At 50.4% G+C, this 23,025-nt stretch overlaps 1 protein-coding gene across 14 annotated transcripts; it reads left to right on the plus strand.

The window, feature by feature from the left end:
• Window positions 1-964: 964 nt before the first annotated feature.
• Window positions 965-22,320, plus strand: SUSD3 (sushi domain containing 3). Of its 14 annotated transcripts, none has more exons than XM_081524387.1 (8): window positions 1,341-1,464; window positions 2,474-2,535; window positions 6,904-7,267; window positions 8,209-8,344; window positions 15,094-15,282; window positions 16,832-16,979; window positions 17,630-17,782; window positions 21,661-22,320. In XM_081524387.1, the coding sequence occupies exons 5-8, from the start codon at window positions 15,096-15,098 to the stop codon at window positions 21,851-21,853; spliced, it is 681 nt and encodes a 226-aa protein (XP_081380513.1). In that variant the 5' UTR covers window positions 1,341-1,464; window positions 2,474-2,535; window positions 6,904-7,267; window positions 8,209-8,344; window positions 15,094-15,095; the 3' UTR covers window positions 21,854-22,320. The 14 variants fall into 14 exon arrangements, with proteins under 14 accessions (XP_081380503.1, XP_081380505.1, XP_081380518.1 ...); XM_081524384.1 differs by having other exon boundaries at window positions 8,212-8,344; XM_081524383.1 differs by lacking the exon at window positions 6,904-7,267.
• Window positions 22,321-23,025: the final 705 nt, after the last annotated feature.

Genomic DNA, 23,025 nt, shown 5'->3' on the forward strand with positions numbered 1-23,025 from the left:
TATGTCTCAGCCTGCACTCCTAATCTAATGGTGCATCCCTGTATTTGTCTGTATTTGTGGATCCCTGTATTTGTCTGGTGTCTGTATTTGTCTCCACTACTTAATAATGGAGGATTCCAAGGTCTAAAGGTGGATCCCTGGATCTACCATGGTCTCCACTACCTAGTCTAATGGAAGATCTCTGTGTCTATCATTGTCTGTACTGTTACCCTAATGTTGGATCCATGTGTCTATACTATCTTGTTCTCCACTACGTATTTAAGGGTGTGCTTAGTCACTCCAGTCGTTTCCAACTCTTTGTGATCCCATGGACTGCAGGCACCAGACTCCTCTGTCCACGGGGATTCTCCATGGAAGAATACTGTAGCGGGTTGTCATGCCCTCCTACGGGGGATCTTCCCAACCCAGGGATCGAACCCAGGTCTTCCGCATCGGAGGCAGTTTCTATACCAACTGAGCCACCTGGGAAGCCCAAGAATACTGGAGTAGGTAGCTTATCCCTTCTCCAGGAGATCTTTCCGACCCAGGAATCGAACCGGGGTCTCCTGCACTGCAGGTGGATTCTTTACCAGCTGAGCTACCAGGGAAGCCCTATTTTAAGGGCGGATCCCTGGATTTACCTTGGTCTGCACTCCTAGTCTAAAGGATGGATCTGTATGTCTATCTTGGTCACCACTACGTAGTCTGATGTTGGATAAACTTAGTGATCCACCATTAAACTAGGAGTGCGGACCAAGACACACGCAGAATCTTCCACACACCTTCCCCCAGCTCTCCAGGACTGGCCTTTAGGAGCTGCCTTGGGAAGACCCCGCTGTGGACTCGGTAATCTTAGAGCTTCCTCAGCATTTCCTGGGCCTGGGCGGGGTGCTGCGCCTGGGCTGGGCGGGGTCCTAGAGAGAGGAAGGGGCGGGCCGCAGCTCTGAGCCTAGCCAAGGGCCCGCTCTAAGGGGGCTGGGTAGGAGGAGTCAGGAGAGGGCAGGCCCCCCCAGTGTGGGGTGTGAGCCTAGGGCCAGACCCTGGACATCTGAATTCTGCCCCGACGACCCGGGGGGTCCTCGCTGAAGAAGTACAACATCGACACCCACCACAGAGGGCCTGACCCAGTGACACAGATGGGGTTCACATGTGCTACTCACCGAGAACACCTGGTCTGGGGAGGACCCTGGTGGTCGGAGGAGGAGGACTGAGAGCAACGCCTGCGCAAGGCCCTGGAGCGAGACTTTCCGCTCAGCGACTTTCGCCCCCTCGGGGCCGAGGGCTCCTGCCCCTGCGGGGTCGGCCCCGCCCTCTACCCTGCGAGGGCGCGTCCTGGCCGCCCCGCCCACGCTGGCCCCTGCGCGGCAGTCCGGCCAAGCGCCGCGGAGGGCGCGGGGATGCGCGGGGCGGCGGCGACCCTCCGCCGCAGAGCGAGGCCGGGGGGGCGCAAGGGGAACGCCATGCCCACCCCCGGAAACGGCACAGGTGAGGGCAGAGGCTGCGGGTCTCGGGTGGGGTTCTGCGCCCATTACACAGACGGGAAAGGTGAGGGGCTGGCTGCACAGCTTTGGGCGGGAGCCGGGGGCGGTGGGCTGCACTCTGCCGCGGGGAGGTGCACACCCGGCGGTTAACGCCCCCCGGCCCTCTCCGCCGCCCTGCGGGCGCCCCAGCGGAACTGAAGCCCGGCAGCGAGTGCCCAGAAGCTAGGCGGCTGCGTTTAGCCGCGAGGCAGCCCAGGTGCGCGCCCTTTCCCAGCGGGGCCCGCCTCGGGGTGATGCGGGGGATGGCTGCGCGACGGACGTGGGGAAGCCGAAACCGGCCTTACCTCGGGGAGATGCTCCGGTTCCTCGGCTAGCTCCTCGGCCCCACTCTACAGGTGGGGAAACTGAGCTTGAGAGAGGAGAACGACAGTCGGGCCTGGGGTGTGGCTCCGGCGTCTCCGGAGGGCTGACTGTTATCGTAAATGTTTGATTTCTGGATTGTTCTGTAGGAGGTTCGTCTTTCTGCCCTCCTTCGGTGTGGGGAAAGCGTCCGAAGCCCGGGGTTCGAATGTCCGCTTTGCGCCATGAATGCGTCTGAAATTTAATCCTTTAAGAAACACAGATAAACCCAGACGTTGAGCCCCAGATGTTCCTGGAGGCTCACTTGAGGGCACACTGTCCGCTCCCCCTTAAGGCTGAGGGTCTCTGCACACCTGTGCCCCAGGCCAGGCGCTGAATGGTACGGGTGGAAGCCCGGCCTGGAGGAGCAGCCTGGCACAGGACACACCCCATTGGGCATGCAGCCAGTCAAGCTTAAAACAGTGACACCTGCCACCTTGGGAGGAATGACGGCTCTGTCTCAGATGGGAAAACAGGCCCACGGTAGTCAGTCTCAGAGCAGAGGCATGTGGCTTGGTGGTGTGAAAGCTCAGACCTGAGACCTGCCCCTGGCCTGGTGGGGTGCATTTTTCTTTAACTCCCTCTGGTAGCCTGATGCCCCGTCCCGCATTTAGTGTTTCAGTGTGTGTGAAGAGAGGACAACGTGTGTGCGAGTTGTGCAGCACTGCCTGGGGAGGTGAGTGTCCACTGTGAGGCAGAGGGACTTGCCCAAGATCAGCCAAGGAGAAGGGGGGAGACCCTGGCTACATTCAAAAGAGTGTTTTCAGAGAACTGTCCTGGGAGAAAGGGGGTCTCAGAGTCCAGTTCCTGCCCTCTATCTAGCCTGCCAGGCCTGGCCCCAGCCCTGCTACCCTGGGGGTCCCAGCCTGTGAATCTTTCCCAGGAATTTGGGGTTGGAGCCCCCGCAACTTGGGGTACATCTGGTCTCACTATCTGTGTGCCTCAGTTTCTCCATATGCTAAGTGGTGGGCCTTGTATACCTGCCCAGGCTTGTGGGAGCCAGGGAGGGCCCAATGCACCCACCCTCACCATGGTTCCGCCCCAGGGTATCACTGTTGTCCGGACTCCTCCACTGTTCTGCTCCATAGCCCTAATACCTTGGGCTGTGAAATGGGCACCCACCTCTCCTTGTGGGGCAATAAACCATGTATGGGGGTCTTTAGAGACAGTTTGGCACTGTCTAAAACACAGGAATGGGATGGGTGTGTTTCCTGCAATCTGTAAAATGGGTACATTATTCTGCTGTTTCTAGAGGAGGTATGCAAATCCAACCAGACAGACACAGAGTCCTAGGATTCTCTCCTCATCTCCCATGCACAGCAGGGAGGGGCAGACAGGGGGAGGCTGAATCAGAACAAGGCCTTAAATCTTTGTTGAATGGCTGCCTGGGAGGCTACCCTCACACTGCCCTTAGGCCCCTGGCCCTGTTCCCAGGGCAGCTCCAGCACTCCCTGATGGAGGAGATTGTCCAGGAACATGGCCCTGCAAGAGGAATAACTCGGGGTTTCAGTGGCCAGAGATGACCTCCCATACCCCTGAGAGGGGGCAGCAGAAGGACTGCAGGGGTGGATGAGGACGTGCTCTGTGGGCATCCTCTTGGCTTCATTCCTGCAGGCCAGCCCCACAGCCAGCCTGGGCCCGTTTCACGAAAAGACCAAAACCCAGAGCGAGTGGGTGGGCGTTGGTCTCTAAACAGGGCCTATGTGCCCCTGAGGCCTGGCTCTGGTCTCCCACCAGGGTACAGACAGAGCTGCTGGATGAAAGAGGCTCTCTGGAGCCTCAAAGTTCTCCCCTGAGAGATTCACAGTGGAGGGGGTGGGGGCACCGGGGTTGAGCTCTTACTGGGTTGAAATTAACCTAGTCATGTTCTGGAGGAGGAGGTACTTTTCTCATGTGTGAGCTGACCTGCTGTCAGTGGATTGCCTGGGAGACCCAGGTCTGGACTGTAGCCAAGGACCAGAACTGCAGTAGTTCTGAACCCTGTGCCTGCCTCAGGACACACAACCAGGGCATGGGCCTCCTGCACGTGGCTGTCCCCACTGCTGGGGTCTTGTGGGTGGGAGTGGGGGGCGGTTGACTCTCCATAGAATACCTGTGCACCCATACCCCTCACCCATTTTGATTTCTCTTTGAGAAATCCCTCCTGTGGGTTCCTCTTTCCACTTGAGGATACTGAGACTCAGAACAAGGAAGTGACTTTCTAGTCCCACAGTGACCCAGGCCCACAGTGGAGGAGTCCAGGAGCCTACTTCCCCCATCTCCCCATTGTCCCTGTTGTCCGCAGCCATGGCCAGCATAAAAGGTTAACTTATTTACCTCCCAGCGGATGAGGTCAGGGTTTGAGGGCTGTGTTGGCTCCAGGAAGGAGGATGGGAGGGATGGTCCTATGGTCCAAGGTTCCAGATAAAAGATTAACAGGCAAGGATTGTTCTTACCCCCACTGGCCAGGCAGGCTGTGGGAGGCATGGGCTGGAAGGACAGGCTGTGCAGGCCAGGCCATACACCCACTGTGTGTTAGAGGGTGGGAGAGAGCATTGCCTGGCTCTGGGGAGTGAGTTGGGGGAGTTGGATGCACACCTGATGGGCAGATCTGTGTCTCCACTGTCCAGTGAGTTTATGGGGTTTGCTTTTGTTTTGTATCTTGCCTGCATCAAATCCATTCCTTTTGTTTTTTTCCATTGTTTTTCCTCTCCTTTGAGATTTATTTGTACATAGTGAAAAAAAGATGAGTTCATAAAGGGTGTAGAGAAAAAAATGCACCAAAGATTGAGGGGTGCAGGGGTCCAGCCAGAGGAGGGCTGGGGGGATGCAGCATCTGGTGTGTGAGTCGGGCCGCAAGTGGGCAGGGCCAGGCACCAGGACTGAGTGTGGCTGGAAGGGAAGGACAGCTGGGAGTTGGGGATGGGGTGGAGACCAGGCCTAGGAAGGGTGTACAGGGGCAGCTGAGTGTTGGTGAGGATTTTCAGCAGGGGATGGAGGAAGTGGGATTTGCCTCTTAAACACCATGTGTAGGGAGGGACTGTTGGGGGCCCAACTAGAGCGTCTGAGGGTCTCCAGGCTGTGGAGGGTGTAGTGAGGAATGTGGGAAGAGGCTGGGTTTGCAGTGGTTAGGGGATGTCTCTGGAATGTCTCTGGAGCCAGCTGGTGGTTTCTTGGAATATCCTTAGAAGATGGGTAGACTGAAGCCTCATCGTCCCCTGACGCTGTGCCACCTTCCTGCCCCATCTGGCCTGTGTGTCACAAGTTGGGTAGAAAGGTCTGGTGGGGGGCACTGCCAGTGTGTACCTGGGGCCTTCAACAGGTCTGTGGACCTCAGTTTCCTCATCTGGAAAATGGGTCCAGCCCAGAGTGTTTGCCAGCCTTCCAGGCCCAGAGAAGGGATGCAGGACATCCTGTTGGAGTAAGGGGATGGCAGATAAAGGTGTCTTGGCAGAGTGTCGTGGTCTTGGGGAAGACTTGGGTCTGAGTCTGGGGGTAGCAGGTGCAGGAATCCTGGATAATGTGGACTTAGGGTGGGGGATAGGAATGAGGTATTAAACCTTTGCCTAGGGGCATTCCTGAGCTCCCAGGCACAGGTTTAAGGTCTCCACCAGGTGGTCCCACTCTTCCTATCACCCTGAAGAGCAGGTCACCCTATTTTGCAGGTTGGGAAGCTGGATCGGACCAAGTCTAGGACCTAAGCCTAGAGGTGGTGGAGCACGGTCAGACCTGGCAGAGAGGGGCTGGGGCTGAGAGGGTGGTCCTAGCAGACCAGGCCCACTTGGCATCTCTGCCTTCCCCTCTCTGCTTGATTGGGCTCTCAGATTACTGGAGTTGAGCTCCTTGCCTCCCAGGTAGGGGAAGGTTCCATGATGTACCCACTGCAGGTAGGGGCCTTGTGCAAGGCTCATCTTCCCCCGGCTCTTTCTTATCAGTTATTTCATCAGACCTTTCATTTTCATTTTTAAAAGAGGACCTGTTCGAACAATACACTTGTGGTTAAAGCAGGGGCTCCCTGCCTCTGATGGGCATGAAACACCTGTATTGGCTGGCCAGAAATGCAGTGTGAGGCCGCAGGTCTGGGGAGAGAGGCCATGACTCCTTTTAAAGCCCCCATTCTGAGTCTCTCGGTGGCCCTCCTGCCCCCAGCCATGCAACATGCATGGTAACGGGCAGTGGCATTTTCACTGGGCCTGGGCTGCGAATTCTCTTGGACCTTTCCCTTGAGTTTTCAGTTTGACGCACACCCTGGAGGCATCCACATGTCAGGCCTGTTCCCTTTCTGTGGCATCGCCCCTCACCCTCCCACCTTGCTGAGATTCCAGGAGGCAGGACAGGCTCTGGGCCTCTTGTGGGGAGGGCTTATTTCTGTCATTGAAGCTATGTGAGCCCCTTGGGTGATGATGAAACAGCGGCAGTGCTTGTCTCGGGATTGGCATGTCACCATAGCGGAACCCAGCAGCTGTACAGGATGTGGCTGTTGACAGCCGGGCCCTTTCCCCACGACAGTGGTGGTTTCCTTGCTGGGTTGGGGCTGCATGTCATCTCAGTCAGCCCCCACCCAGTCTTGCCCACTTCAGCATTTACGGGTGAGTCAAGGACCGAATTGGTAACCTGGTCACCCCGCAGGTTAAGTGTGATTATACCCAGATGTGTGTGTCTGTAGAACCGGCCTGCTGCCTCAGTTTCTGAAACTTTTTCTTCTGTCTGTGACTCCCATGCCAGGGCCATCTAAGCTGGTAGTGCAGGATATGGACTGGGCTCTGGGTAGGGAGATGAGCAGCCACCCCCTGGGGGATATGAGGCAGTCAGATAAATTCAACAGTGATGCCTAAAGCTTCCTCCCCACATTAAAAAATTTTTTAAACATACCACAGAGGAAAGAATTTATATCCATACATCCCCCAGCTCTAGCCTACCCTTAACTTTTCACCAGGCCTGCTTCATCTCATCTCTTGCCATCTCTTTGTCCCTCCCTCAAAGCATCTTTTTTTTTTTGGTAAAGTTCTAGTTGCATCTTTAAAGGATAAACACAGGTTTATCCCTTCCTCCTTTTATTCGCCAGGTGCTGGGAAGACAAGTGCCCACGAAGCTCCCACCCCTGCTGATCCCTTCCAAACGGCCCTCCCTTCTCCGAGGGCCTCATGGGGCTGGGGAGAAAGAAGATGCCTAGCCACAGAAGAATGGAGAAGTGGCATCTCTAAATTGGGGACTGGGAAGTGTTGGTTTCCGGTGACCCTGGGGAAGGGGCTGTGTGGCTGGCCTGTGGCTTCCCTGCTACGTCTGCCCAGTTCCAAAACCCCAGTCCACTTACCTGGCTGGAAGGACAACACATGTCCAAGTCCACAGATCCTGAAAAAGAAAAGAGATTTCTCCTGGTGGAGTGCCGATCACAGCTTTCAGCTGTTAGGTTGTCTGTTCACTCATTTGTACGTTCATTCGTTCATTCATTTCTACTTTGGCACCTGTGGAAACACGGTGTGATGATTAATTAAGGGCCTATACTCTGGAATCAAGAGTACTACTGTACTACTCTGTACAGTACTGAGTACTCTGTACTACTGAGTACTGGATGACCGAAGGCCAGTGAGGGTAATGGGGAAATGTCTGACTGCGGGCGCTAAGTCGGTGCTGTGTCCTCCTTGCCCTGCCTCCCTGGGACTCCCAGCTCAAGCTCCTTACCCCTTCCTGCCTGCAAGCACCTGCCTGTCCCCTGCTGCAGGGGAGGACTGCCTCTTAGGTCTTCCGTGCTGTGCCCTCTGCCCCCTCTCCCTTTTCCCACACCCTCACTAACCTGGTGGGCTGGTTTTTTTGAACTAGACCAAGCCAAAAGTAATAACTTAGGTTTCAAATTCACACTTCTTTAATTGAGGTAAATATTTCCCCTGAATTTTTCTAACAGACTTTATTGAGGTATTATTCATGTGCCGTACGATTCACACATTTAAATTGTACATTTAAAGTATACAACTCGATGGCTTTCAGTCCATTCAGATATGTACAACTATCACCACAGTCAATTTTAGGACATTTTCATCACCCCAAAAGGAAGCCCTGCATACCTTAGAGGTCACCTTCCAACTCCCCCTCTCCCTTGCCCCAGACAACCACTGATCTGCTTTCTGTCTCTATAGATTTGCCTGTTGTAGACATTTCATATGAATGGAATTATACAATATGTGGTTTTTTTGTGACTGGATAGTTTTGAAGGTTCATCCATGTTGTAGCATGTCAGTTCTTCAGATAATATTACATTGTAAGGATGGACCATATTTTAGCTCTCCATTTACCAGTTGATGAACATGGGGTCGCTAAGAGTCAGACACGACTGAGCGACTTCACTTTCACTTTTCCCTTTCATGCACTGGAGAAGGAAATGGCAACCCACTCCAGTATTCTTGCCTGGAGAATCCTAGGGACAGCGGAGCCTGGTGGGCTGCCGTCTGTGTGGTCGCACAGAGTTGGACACGACTGAAGCGACTTAGCAGCAGCAGCAGAACATTTAGGTGGGTTCTACTTTTGGGCTATTATGAATAATGCTGCTAATGAATATTTGTGTTCAAGTTTTTATATAGGTGTGTTTTCCTTTCCCTTGGGTATATTGCTGGGAGGGGCATTGCCGCATCATTTGGAAGTGCTCTGAAAACTGTTAGAGAAACGGCGAAGTAGCTGCCCCATTGACATTCCCAGCTGCAGTGTGTGAGGGTTCCAGTTTCTTTACATTCTTGGTACACCTGTTATCATTTTTTTCATGTGTCTTTTTCATGGTAGACATGAAAAAGTACCTCCCTGTGGATTTGGTTTGCATTTCCTTGAAGCTAGTGATGTTGAGCATCTTTTCATGTGCGTGTTGGTGGCCACTGGTATATCTTTATAGAGAAATGTCTGTTCATATCTTTTGCCCATTTATAAATTAGGTTGTCTTTTTATAATTCAGTATAATAATTTATACACTCTAAATGCAATCCCTTTTCAGATAGACGCTTTTGTAAATATTTTCTCCCACTCTGAGAGTTGTCTTTTCACTTTCTTGATAGTATCCTATAAAGCACAATTTTTTTCATTTTAGTGAAGTCCAATTTATCTATTTGTTTGTCTTTTGGTAATCATTGAGAAACCATTGCCATTGGAAGGTCAGGAAGATTTACCCTTATGTTTTCTTCTAAGAGTTTTTATGGTTTTTATCTGTTATATTGAGATCTTTGATTCATTTTAAGTTAATTTTTTTATGATACAAGGAGAGGTCCAACTTTCTCCTTTTGCATGTAAGGATTGTTTTCGTGGCACCAAATTGTTGAAAAACTATTCTCTTCCCGTTCAGTTGTCTTGGCATCCATGTTGAAAATCAGCTGATTGTAGATAGGAGTTTATGTCTTGAGTTTAAACTCTTGTATTGTCCTGTATGTCTGTCTTTATAGCAGTGTCCTCTGTTTTAATCACCATAGCTTTGTGATAAAATTTGAACTAAGGAAGTATGAATCCTCCAACTTTGTTCTCCTTTTTCAGGATTGTTCTGTTTGTGCTATTCTAGGTCTTTTTGCCTTTCCTTATGAATTGTGGTATCAGTTTGTCAGTTTCTGTGAAGGTAGCAGTTAGGACTCTGGTAAGGGTTATGCTGAATCTGGGTTATGCTGAATAAGGGTTAAGCTGTTAAGTGAGCAGAGGAGCATTGCCATCTTAAACCATACTAAGTCTTCTGACCCCCTAGTATGTCATGTATTTCTGTTTTTTTAGATCTTCTTTAATTTCTCTAAACATGCTTTGTAGTTTTTAGTTTTAGTTTTACCCTTCTTTTGTTAAATTTTGTTCCTAAGTAGTTTATTATTTTTGATGCTCTTGTAAATGGAATTGTTTTCTTAATTGCGTTTTTAGTTTGCTCATTGCCGCTGTACTGAAATACAATGGATTTTTGTGTGTTGATCTTGTATACTGTAATCTTGGTGGACTCGTTTATTAGTTCCTGTAGATTTTTTAGCAGATTCCTAGGGATTTTCTAGATATAGGATCATGCCATCTAATAGAGAAGCTTTGCTTCTTCCTTCCTAATGTGGATGCTGTTTGATTTTCTTAATTAATTATCTGCTCACTAGTTTGGGACCATTTCCGTTTTTTTTTTCCTAACATAACTATTTTTTCTGTTGTGACTTTTGTCTTGTGTAAGTGCTGTTTATGTAAGAAAGATGCTCTGTTACATGTATGTTGCAAATACCCACACTCCTTTCTTCTGCTGTTGATTAGGAATCTTAAGCTGGGTGTCAATCCTGTCTGTGGGTTCCCTCTCTATCTGTGGGTGTTGGGTGGGTCAGCCACCTCTCCAAGCTTGGTTGCTTATGTTAAAATGACATAATAACTCTTGTCCTCTGCAGATAGTTGAGTGCCACATGAGGGCAGGAATTGGGGTCCTTCTTGACCAGATGTTTCTATCAGACCTGCATTGCTATTGTTAGTGTGACACCAATGGTGGACATCTCAGACAGAGAAGCTCAAATCCTCCCAGACGTGTGGTTTACATGACAGCCATGGCCTAGCACACTTCCACGCCATCACCCTCAGCATGTCATCCAGCCTTGCTGTGCTTCAGGTTCCCCATCTGTGAGGTGGAGATGGGTGGTCTTCTTGTATGGCTGAAATATAGTGAACCATCCATTAGGTGCCCATTGTTGTTTGTGCTGTTCCAACGGTCAGTCCCCACTCCCTGCTAGGTACACAGATCACAAGGACCCCCCAGGCACAGACTGCTCCCCCCAGCCTTTTAGCCTGATGAGGCACCTGCCAGGTTCTTGGTAGGGTGAGGCTAAGGGGTGGACTAAATGCAGCTTGGCCAACCTCACCCAAATGATGTCTCTCACTGTCGCTGCCCCACACCAAGGGTCTTGGGCAGCCTTGGCCTCCTTGAGGGCAGAATGCAGGACTGAGGCTGAAGCCTAGATCTGTCACTGCCCTGTTAACACCCTCACCCTAAGTGGGGCAGGGCCAGCAGGTTCATGCAAGGGGCAGCCTGACCTTCTTGAGCCGTGATTTCCCCTCTGGACAGGGCTGGTTGTGCACAGACATGTGAGGTGCTATCACGAGGTATATGAGTGCATGTGTGTGACCCTCCTGAGTGACAGCCATGGCCCTTTGGGCAGTCGCAGGCATGCTCTGTCCCCACAGCCTGTATGACACAGTGTCCCATGCATTCCACAGTGGACCCCCTGTGGGGCTGCTTCCAGGTGGGTGTGGATTTTGGAGGACTCTCCAGCCTGCTACTTATGTCCTGGGTGTGTATTTTGAAAATAGAGCTCACAGAGTTTGCTGGTGAATTGGTTGTGGACTGAGAAAAGGAACTCCAGGTAGGTTCTAAATGTGAGGGCTAGAGCAAGTAACGGATAGAGGAACTGGTGGCTAACATCATAGTTAGGCTAGGGGAGCCAAGTGATGAGCAGGTTGGCCAGCTTGGCTGGCTATGGCAGGCTGAGTGGGCTTTAGGACATCTATGCCTGGTGCCCAGGGCACGATCCTAGCTGGAGGTATCCCATGGGGGTCCGGTGCAGCATTGTCTTAGGTTGGTGTGGAATAACAGGGTCCTCAGCCTGGGCGGTGCTAGCCCCTGTCCCAGTCCCTACCCTTGCTCCCACCTAGCAAGGGAGTTGAACGTGGATGCTGCCTCTGGTCAGTGTTGCTGCAGACACAGGCCGGACAACCAGCTCAACCAGTCTCCCTTTTGTCAGAGGCTATGCCAAAGCCTTTGACTGTGTGGATCACAATAAACTGTGGAAAATTCTGAAAGAGATGGGAATACCAGATCATCTGACCTGTCTCTTGAGAAACCTGTATGCAGGTCAGGAAGCAACAGTTAGAACTGGACATGGAACAACAGACTGGTTCCAAATAGGAAAAGGAGTACGTCAAGGCTGTATATTGTCACCCTGCTTATTTAACTTATATGCAGAGTACATCATGAGAAACGCTGGGCTGGAAGAAACACAAGCTGGAATCAAGATTGCCGGGAGAAATATCAATAACCTCAGATATGCGGATGACACCACCCTTATGGCAGAAAGTGAAGAAGAACTAAAGAGCCTCTTGATGAAGGTGAAAGAGGAGAGTGAAAAAGTTGGCTTAAAGCTCAACGTTCAGAAAACTAAGATCATGGCATCTGGTCCCATCACTCCATGGGAAATAGATGGGGAGACAGTGGAAACAGTGTCAGACTTTACTTTTTTGGGCTCCAGAATCACTGCTGATGGTGACTGCAGCCATGAAATTAAAAGACGCTTACTCCTTGGAAGGAAGGTTATGGCCAACCTAGATAGCATGTTTAAAAGCAGAGACATTACTTTGCCAACAAAAGTCCGTCTAGTCAAGACTATGGTTTTTCCAGTGGTCATGTATGGATGTGAGAGTTGGACGGTGAAGAAAGCTGAGCGCCGCAGAATTGATGCTTTTGAACTGTGGTGTTGGAGAAGACTCTTGAGAGTTTCTTGGACTGCAAGGAGATCCAATCAATCCATCCTAAAAGAGATCAATCCTGGGTGTTTATTGGAAGGTCTGATGTTGAAGCTGAAGCTCCAATACTTTGGGCACCTCATGCGAAGGGTTGACTCATTGGAAAAGACCCTAATGCTGGGTAGGATTGGGGGCAGGAGGAGAAGGGGACGACAGAGGACGAGATGGTTGGATGGCATCACCGACTCGATGAACATGGGTTTGGGTAAACTCCGGGAGTTGGTGATGGACAGAGAGGCCTGGCGTGCTGCAATTCATGGGGTCGCAGAGAGTCGGACACGACTGAGCGACTGAACTGAACTGAACTGAACCATGTTATACACCAGTAGTACAATCAGAAAGTTCCAGAAAAGCAGAAGGAAGAGCCTCTTGCGCTCGGGCCCGAGGAGGCATGCTCCAGAACATCAGTAGCCGCTTCATTCCATATTCTTGAGGGCCAGAAACAATGCACACATCTATCTGTCAGCAGGAACAGGGAAGCACCCAGGGCATCCATACAGTGGGGCTCTGCTCAACCGTAAACATGGACAGCTTGCCAACACACGCAGCACGACACCTCTCTCGTGCTAAGCGAGGGAAGCCAGATACAAAGGACACATGATGTATCTATCACACGTGTATATTGAGAGGGTAGGCCCAGAGCCTGCTTGTATGGTTCAGAATCTCTGCCCTACAGCATCAGAGTTGTGTTACCTCAGGAAATGGTTAAACCACTCTGTGCCTCAGTTTGCTCCCCTGTCAAATGGGGAGGTATTTTGTGGATTGATGAGTTAATACAGGTAAAGCATTTAGAACAGCACACAGTAAATTCTGTATATGTCCTTATATAAGGACATCATTGTAACACTTTAGGATATCATTGCTGGCATCCATGTCAGATGTACTCTGATTAACTGCACTGATGCCCACAGCTGGAGATGTGGGTGTAGATGAATATGTTGTTATAGAAATCCTGGCAGCAGATCATAAGTACTTACTTTGGCTAAATTCTCAGATTTATATACAGGCATAAAGCTCTTAATACACTTTACCAAACTCTGTCCAGAAAGATTTGGGTCTGCACCCCCATCAGCAAGTCAGGAGTCATTCCCAGGCCCTTCCTTGCTAAGTTCATGTGTTTGTATTTTTTTTTTTTTTTTTTACATTTTGCAAGTGGAGGAGTGAAAGATAAGCTCTCATTTGAATTAGTGTTTCTTCAGTTACTATGAGGGCTTCCCACGTGGTGCTAGTGGTAAAGAATCCCGCTAATGCAGGAGATACAAGAAACTCGGGTTCTATCCCTGGGTCGGGAAGCTCCCCTGGAGAAGGGCATGGCAACCCACTCCAGTATTCTTGCCTAGAGGATCCCGTGGACAAAGAAGCCTAGCGGGCTACAGTCCATAGGGTCACAAAGAGTTGGACACAACTGAAGCGACTTAGCACGCACAGTTACTATGAACGCAAGCATTTTCTCATGTCGGCTACTTGTTTCTTATGAGTAGCTTGTGCACACATCAGTTCATTCTATTTTACTTGGGTGTTCAGCTTTTACTGATGTGTTAAGATCTCTTTATAAATTACAGATGTTGAACTTTTGTCCTGTGTTTTCCAAATATTTTTCCTAATTTTTTCATCTGAATTTGCTTTTCAGGTATTGTTGTTGTTCAGTTGCTAGGTCATGTCCAATGCTTTGTGACCCCATGGACTGCAGCACATTAGGTTCCCCTGTCCTCCCAGAGTTTGCTCAAATTCATGTCTATTGAATCAGTGATGGTATCTAACCATATGATCCTCTGCCACCTCTTTCTCCTTTTGCCTTCAGTATTTCCAAGCATCAGAGTCTTTGCCAACAAGTTGACTCTTTGCATCAGGTGGCCAAAGTTTTGGAGCTTCAGCATCAGTCCTTCCGATGAATATTCAGAGTTGATTTCCTTTAGGATTGACTGGTTTGATCTCCTTGCAACCCAAGGGACTCTCAAGAGTCTTCTCCGGCACCACAATTCAGAAGCATCAATTCTTCAGTGATCAGCTATGCAATATTGTTCTTTACAGCATCAGACTTTACTTTCACCACCAGACGCATCCACAGTTGAGCGTCATTTCTGCTTTGGTCCAGCCTCTTCATTCTTTCTGGAGTTTTTAGTAATTGCCCTACGCTCTTCCCCAGTAGCATATTGGACGCCTTCCAACCTTGGGGGCTTATCTTCCAGTGTCATACCTTTTTGCCTTTTCATACTATTCTTGGGGTTCTTGCGGCAAGAATACTGGAGTGGTTTGCATTTCCTCCTCCAGTGAACCACTTTTGTCAGAACTCTTCACTATGACCTGTCTTAGGTAGCCCTGCACGGCCTGGCTCATAGCTTCATTGAGTTATGCAAGCCCCTTCTCCATGACAAGGTTGTGATCCATGAAAGGGTTTTCAGTTATTAGGGAATAACAAAAGTTTGTGTTTTTTACTTTTCATGAAATCACATCTGTCAATCTCGCTCCTTCCTTTTTTTTCTCCTTGATTCTGTCTTTTGAGCTGCACTTGGATAATAGTTGTCCTTTTGCTCTTATTGTCGTTAGATGTGTGTTTCTTTTATCAACACCATGGTCTTTAGCACCTCTAGATTTCACTTAATGTAGGGATTACACTTTGGCCACATGGATGCCTCTGTCCCTTGTCTGGGTGACTGTGTGACCTTCTCCAGAGCACATATGGTCGTTGGGTCAGGTGAGGTCTCCTGCCAAGCCCCTGCCCCCAAGGGTGGGGTCCTCACGCTGTCTCCCCTCTCTTCTCTCCTAGGCATGTGCGTGCGAGTGCCGCAGCCCCCGCAGGGCACCTTCCAAGTACTTCGTGGGGACGGCACTTCTGTGGGGACTGTCATCATGTTCCATTGCCCCTCGGGCCACCAGATGGTGGGGTCTGGCCTCCTCACCTGTGCCTGGAAGGGGAACATCGCTGAGTGGTCTTCAGGGACCCCCACGTGCAAGAGTGAGGCCCATTCTGCCTGAGCTGCCCCCAGCTCAGCAGTGCCCCCTGGGGGGAGTGCTGATTTTGTCACATGGGTGGCATGGGTGTCCACAGAGAAGGTTCCATGGGCGTCTGTGTAAGGTCCTGTTTCCAGGGCTGGTGGTCCCTTGGGGCTCCATGTCTGCAGTGTAGACTCAAGTTCTAGTAGCTGCTTCAGATGCTAGCGCTGCCACTGACTTGGCCTGTCATATCCAAGAGGTAGCACTTTATCTGTTAAGCAGAAAACTGCATTCATTCATGTGTTATTTCATGCACAGATGCAGCAAACCTTAATAGGATATTCCGTGTGCCAAGAATTCTAGGACTGGGGAATGGGATTGCCTGGCCGTGGGGCTCAGTCTGGAGGAGGAGATGGTTTTCTGTGTTTGCTATACAGGGTGTTGAAGGATAACACCCAGCACAGCATTTTCCAAAGTGAGGCTACGTATGTTGTGTTAATGTGTATTGTGCATTGAAAAGGGCTCTATAGTCAATATAATTTGGAAAAGACTAGGTTAACAGGCTGCAGGACTTCACAGAGCCTTTAAAATACTCTTGTGGTGGTTGAATCTCTGAGAAGGAGAGTGTCTCTTAGGATTAGACTGCAAAAAGAGATAGAAAACCCAAGATAATGAGGGTTACCAAAGTAATGGGGGATTATGAGAGGTTTTTCTTGCCTCTGGCCCTCAGGATGGGCAGTCCGAGGCTTGTATAGTACCCCATGGTGGGGACCCAGGCCCTTTCCATATTGTGGCTCTGTTGGCCATGACCTCAACTGCATGACCCATGTAGTTGTTACAGGATTAGTTGCAGGGCAAGAAAGGCTCTTAGAAGTTGTCCCACACCCCTCCCCCAGTGTTCACCACTGGCCAGAATGTGGTCGTGTGAAGGGAAGCTATGAAATGTAGTCTTCAGTTGGCATGGCCAGTGTCTAGTTAGGGCAGAGGGACTAGGAAATGGAAAGCGTGATCCATATCTACTACATGGGAAAATATGCAGTGTTGTTCAAATTAGGATTCTGGGCCTCAATTTCGAGAACATCCTTTAGAACCTGATAGAACTAGTACTTGGCACATAGCTAGTTCTTTGGCACATAGCTGATAATGTGCCAAAGGCCCTTTGATCCCAAACACTGGTGTTTTCCCTTTTTCCACACCTTCCTAGAAAGTGACCTAAGAAGGCACATAGGCCCCCAAAGGGTTTTGCCAGCTTGAGGCATTGTGAAAATAGACCATGTGTTGTCTACTGTTCTCTAGTCTCAGGAGTCCAGTCTACAGGGGATGGAGCCAGAGAGACCATCACTGAACTCCCTGTCAGAGCTTCCCCCAGTATGCCACCAAAAACTCCTACACACTCACCAAAACCCTGATCAAATACCCGCTTCTTGGGGGCAGTCTTACCTGGTAGCCCTACCCCTACAACAGTTTTCACAGACCTTCACCTCATCCGTCAGTACCTCCCTGGCTTCCCCACGGAACAGGGCTCCCCGAGGGCAGGCTGGGCCCAAGAGCTGGTCTTGTCTCCCTCACAGCTGTGCCCCCCTACGAAACCTTTGGCTTCAAGGTGGCCGTGATCTCCTCAGTCATCAGCTGCGCCATCATCATGCTCATGTCCATGGCCTTCCTCACCTGCTGCTTCGTGAAGTGTGTGAAGAGGAGTGAGCAGCGGCGATCCGACAGGTACAGTGACCTGACACTGCCGCGGGACACGTGCTAGTCACTTCGGGACCCCTAGGGGTGTCAGGGAGTGGGGCTGCTGGGATCTTGGCATCTAGCCGTTCACAGAGCATCTAGGCTGTGGAGAGCACATGGCTCACTTGTTTGGTCTTTTGTAAGACAGGTGATTTTCTCATTCTGCAGACTGTACACACCCCCAGCGTATGCTCTGCTGTGTGTGGACGTGCAGGGCTGACCACACGACGGTTTACTAGGGCCTGCAGGTGGAGTCTGGCTCACCTCTACTTTTCTTCACAGAAATTTATCCTGTTTTTTTTGGCGGGGCGGGGGGGAGGGTATATTTTTTTAAACAGTGTTAAAATATTTACAACATAGTAAAAGTTACCATGCGAACCATCTTTCAGTGCACAATTCAGGGGCATTAGTTATATTCACAGTGTTGTGCCGGAATTGGCTTGATTCATCTCAAGAACTTTCCACCACCTGTCTTTGTAAGTAGTTTTTTTGGCACTTACTCATCATCAATGACTACCTTCTTCCTACAGCAGCAGAACTGTACAGCCCTAAAATACTCACTCTTGGTCTTGCAGAGGCTTGCAGGTAGTGTCCTGGACACACTCACACTTGAATGTCTTTCCCCCATCTCTCCCCAGGGCAAACCAACTGTGGCTCCAGCTGAGAGGCGAGGATTTGGAGACGGTACAGGCTCCCTACCTCGGCCTTAAGGGCCTCAACAGTGACAGCAGCATCAGTGGAGTGTCCAGGATCCAACCTGTCCAAGTGCACGACAATCACAGCTTCACCACGTGGGCATGGGCAGGGCAAGGAGGGCGGTGGGGCACTGATAAGGGCAGGGAGGGGGGTGCCTGGCTTGGCCAGAGAACCTGGACAACAAAGGCACTCACAGTCTGCACATGCTGTGAGTCCAGGCCCACCAAGGCCCCAACTCCCATCTGTAAGACAAGCTGATGGTCCTTCTGCAACCTGTGCCCGACCCTGTACCCTAGTACCTGGAGCTGCCCTCCACTCCGTGTCTTTATCTTGTCACCCCTTGTCCAGAGAAGGAAGCTTCTGGAAATGAGTATTACCCTTCACCAGGACCCACCGTGCCCTGTCAGTTTGCTCTGTCCTCCCATCTCTCTCCCTGCTCCTCTGTCTCTCCGTTTCTGTCTCTCCTTGTCTCTCTTTCAAAACACACACACACATTTTTTTATGAACCAGTACAAGGACATTTTTTACGTCCTCTTTTTTGACTCAAGGAGTCTAATCTTGGCTGAACATGGGCTGCAGATAGAACATCTCCCAGTGTTGTTACCAGCTTTGAGTGAGCACCCTCTGTCCCAGGGTCACAGGGCTTCCCGGTCTCTGGGCTCTTTAAATCAGGCAGGATATTTGTCTTTGGTGGTGTTTCCCTTGGCACACTCAAGGCCAGTGGTCTCCTACAGACTGTGTATTCTGGACTGTCTTGGCATTCCTGCATGACTCACCTGGGCAGCACTTCTGGTGCAGGTGCCGCATGGGTGGTGCTGGTGTGAATCACGGATGTAGGCTGGGCTGTTGCCCTGCAGGAATGAGATCTGGGCCCTCTTGGCTGAGATGAGCCCGTTGTCAAGTGACAAAGACAGGATTCTGCTAAGGGTCACTCTGCTGCCCCCATGACCCCTGACCTATAGCCTTAGCATCCAAGGATGATCCAGCCAGAATCAGTTTTGGCCCTGGGGGTTACGGAATAATGATTTTAATTCCATTGTGGTTCTGTTATTCCCTCTATGAGGAATGAAGATGGAGTTCTTTCTTATCCTTTCTTTCCTTTTCATTTTGTTTTGTTGTTTTTGTATCACTCTGAACTCATAGGTATTCTTTTCTCAAACTTTAAAAAAAAATTTTTATTTATGGCTGTGCTGAGTCTTCGTTGCTGCGCACGAGCTTTCTCTAGTCATGGCAAGTGGGGGCTACTCTTCGTTGCAGTATGCAGGCTTCTCTTTGTGATGACTTCTCTTATTATGGAGCGTGGGCTCTAGGCTTGCTGGCTTCAGTAGTTGCAGCATCTCCTCTCTCGCACAGGATGTTCTGGCCCATTGAGTGCTCTCTCTGCCCCGCCCTGGCATTGCAAGATCAGTTTCTGCTCATTTCCTCAGTCCATCCCCACAGGAACCTCCCAGGGAGCCAACTGCTTGAGCCTGACACCTCTCTGTGTTACAACTGCTCATGCCTCGTTTTCCACCCTTGTACAGTGAGGATTATGGTGGGCCTCACTTCTTGGCCCTGTTGAGGTGATACGAGTCAGTGGGCTCGACTGGGCCTGGAGTCCAGTTTCAGTGAGTGCCAGCCATTGTTAATTCTGCTCTTGTCCCTGGTATGCACATGAGGAAACTGAGGTGCTAGAGGTGGTGGCCTGTGCAGGAGTAGCAAGGGCCTATCTGATCCCACGTCCACACTCAAAGTGCTAGGCCTGGCTGACTCCTGGAGTGGTAAGGCCTCTGGGAAGGAATTGGCTTCCTACCTCCTTCCCTTGAACTTTGGACACACATTAGACCTACATCATGGTGGCCATGGCAGGAATGCCACCTTGCACCCTTTTCACCTGACCTGATGGGCTCTACTGGGCCTGGAGTCCAGTTTCAGTGAGTGCCAGCCGTTGTTAATTCTGCTCTTGTCCCTGGTATGCACATGAGGAAACTGAGGTGCTAGAGGTGGTGGCCTGTGCAGGAGTAGCAAGGGCCTATCTGATCCCACGTCCACACTCAAAGTGCTAGGCCTGGCTGACTCCTGGAGTGGTAAGGCCTCTGGGAAGGAATTGACTTCCTACCTCCTTCCCTTGAACTTTGGACACACATTAGACCTACATCATGGTGGCCATGGCAGGAATGCCACCTTGCACCCTTTTCACTTGACCTGACACGATGTGTTGCCATGGTGGTCTGAGGCCCCTGGAGCTTCACTCCAGATACTAAAAGTGCTGTGCTCAGGTTTAGGTATATGCCTGTACTTAGAGCTGTTTTTCTTTTTCGAGATGACATTTTGGGACAATCCTAGGAACAGATTGTTTAGGTCAAATAAGTCTGAATATTTTTATTACCAAATTCTTTCTCCAGGAACCCAGCACCAGTTGAGCCATTTTTACAGCTAAACTGTGGCCAGACGTTAATGATTTGTTTTCCATCACTTCCTTAGGAAGTGTGAGTTACATAGATGGTTTTCATCAGCATTTCTTTGATTAACATTGAGAGAGAGCATTTTCTCTATGCCTTTGCTTACCAGTCGCATTGCTGGTTTTACCCATTCTTGGTTTGCTTTGCTGAATTGCCTGATATTTTTTCTCATCAATACTGGAAGCTCCATGTACATTGTAGAAGAGATCCTTACCTATCAGCCAGATGCAAGCACTTTCCTTTTTGTTTCAGTTATTTTCAGATTTTGTTCAGGATATGTGGTAGTGCATATCCTTTTCATATAGTCATATTTCCTTGGCAGGTTTCAGAGCTTCTCCATTGCCCCCTGCCCTGTGACACCTTCTCCCCATTATAGTCCTGTGACACACTGGTGTCTCAGTTGGGAAGAGCCCCAGTGGAACAGGGGAAGGAATTGCTGCATTTCAGAATGTACCATCCTAGTCAAGGCCCAGATGCCCCAGTTCTCCCACTGATTGGTAGTGAAATCATCTTTAGTAAGATGAGGTTTGCCCCTTGCCCATTTTCTTTCATAAATGCTTCCCAGCACTCACATTGTGCCAGGCACTGTTCTAAGCTTTTCCAAACGTTACTTGTTCTAACCACAGGAGTAGGAACAATTTTTTTATGCCATTTTGAGAAGCTTATCCATAATCACACACAACTGCTAAGCATGAAGCTAGGTTTGAAGTCAGCTCCAAAGTCAACGGACTTGCTTACTAAGCTGATTTTCCTTTCCACTAATTAATTAATTTATTCGCTCACGTATTCATCAAACCAACAGATAACATAGTTTCTACTACTTCCTAGAGCTTTCCTGAGGACTAGGTGTGGGTGGGAACAGAGATCTGGGGAAACTTCCTGGAGGAAGTGGTGTCAGAGGTGAATAGACTGGGAGAGCCTGTATTGGAGAGAAGGAGAGAGATAGCATCTTCCCCTTAGGGAAGAAGTAGTCAGGCAGCCTCAGGAAGCAGAACCCTGTGTTGGTGGGTGGGAGCAGGACAAGAGGACAGAGATAGGGGCCAGGGTTTGCTCAGCTTGGAAAACGGGTGGGTCTGTGGCTTGGGGGCTAGAGGAGGCCACAAGGGAACTAAAGATACAGAAGGTAGGAGATGTGGCCCCAGAGTGCCAGAGGGGAGCCTGGCAAGAGCGAGGGTGTCCTCCAGAATGTTCCTGGGGCCCAGTGTCCCTTCTCTGCCTAAGGCACGCTGTTTCCACATAGTTTACACTCACTCTGAATAAGCTTCCTTCCTCTAGAAAGCCCCAGGAAGGTGGGTGTGCTGCTCCTTGAGCCATCCCTCTTGTATGAAGGAGGGACTTGAGGCTCAGGGAGAGGCACCTATGGAGGGGCCTCCTTGGGTGCAAGGCAAGAGAAAACAGGGGCCCTCACCTTGGGGCAGCAATCTATCCCAGGCCCATTGCAGACCAGAGCCCAGGTACCCAGCATGGGGGTAAAGTTGGAGTTAAGTGGAGTCCTCACTCTTCCCCCAGGCTCACACTTCCTCTTCCTGCAGAGACCTTGGCGAGGGTACCAGAGAGCTGACCAGCATGGCCCGAGGCGTGGACAAGGACATCTGGACTGCTAGTGGCCCCACCAGCTCACCCCGCGCCCAGGTGATGGTGCATACAGCAAACCCAGGGCAGATCCTGCCTCCCTCCAGGCCAACTGTGATGCTCAGACAGCCTGCAGCCTATGTCCCAGGGTGACCAATGCAGAGGCCAGAGCCTGCCCTCCACAGTGGGAAGGCCAGGACGACCTTACTAGCTGACACCTGCATCTCGACATGCGTCCAGCTCAAGACTGGTCAGTGAAATCAGCTTCCGGGCTTAGAGATCCCTCAGAGCATTGAGTTGGGGACCCTCTCAGGGGGTGACCTGTCCCAGGGGAGCCCAGCCATAGCTGTTTTTATAGACAGGGCTCCTTGAAACCACCACTGAGGTTCACAAAACCAGCTGCAGCCTCCCTCTAGTGAGGCCCCTTTGAAGAGACTGGAGGACATTTTAGGCACGTCTAGTTTTGCATAGCAGAGTGGAGGAGATGGCAGCAGACTCCTCAACAGTTACAGCTGGCTGCCTTGTACCTACAAGCAGAGACCCAGCTGGGATGCTGCATCCATTATCTGTAAAGTTGTGGTAAGGGGTATGAAATAAACAATTCTTTGAAAAACAATAAAGGTAAGAATTACTGTCTCAGTTTTCAATCCCTGTGTAACAAAGCCTCAAGTGTAGCGGCATAAAACTGCAGTTTCTCATTATTACAGCTTGGGATTCCAGGACTGCTGGGCTCTGCTGGCCAGCCGCTCACAGCGGCTCCTCCCATGTACTTGTGGTCACCTGGTGATATGCGCTGAGTCATATCAAAAGCTGGCTGGGTTGCTGCCAGGTGTCAGCAGAGACCCATGAAGTGGTGACCACATCGAGTGGCCAGGCCTCCTCACATCATGGCAGCTGGTTTCCACAGTGAGAGTCCCAAGTGCAAACCTTACCTTTCAGGGCCTCCGAAATCATCCTCGGTCACTACTTCTGTTTCATTCAATGAGGGGAAGTAGTTGGACTCCACTTTTCTCCTGAACCAGTTGAAATCTGACTTCAGCCTTCGGAGTTTTGGGATGTGATCTGTCTGGCCATTGAGGAACCTCAGTGGTGTTTGCTCCCTGAACTTTCCTGCTTCCTGGAGGCCCTGCAGTCATGCTTAGGCTGTAAGGAGAAGAGCCTGACGAAGAAGAGCTGGTGGTCCTGAAAGAGCCTGTGCTACCCTGAAGCCACGTTTGTCATGGTTTCCGTCACTAACAAATACATCTTGATACAGGTTACACGGGGCAGTCCATCTGTCCTGATTCATGTGGAAAGCCTCCAGCAGGGAGTACTTGGGTAGTTCC

This window comes from Giraffa tippelskirchi, chromosome 1 (assembly GCF_054371585.1).
Source record: "Giraffa tippelskirchi isolate mGirTip1 chromosome 1, T2T-mGirTip1v1.2.pri, whole genome shotgun sequence".
NCBI lineage: Eukaryota > Metazoa > Chordata > Mammalia > Artiodactyla > Giraffidae > Giraffa > Giraffa tippelskirchi.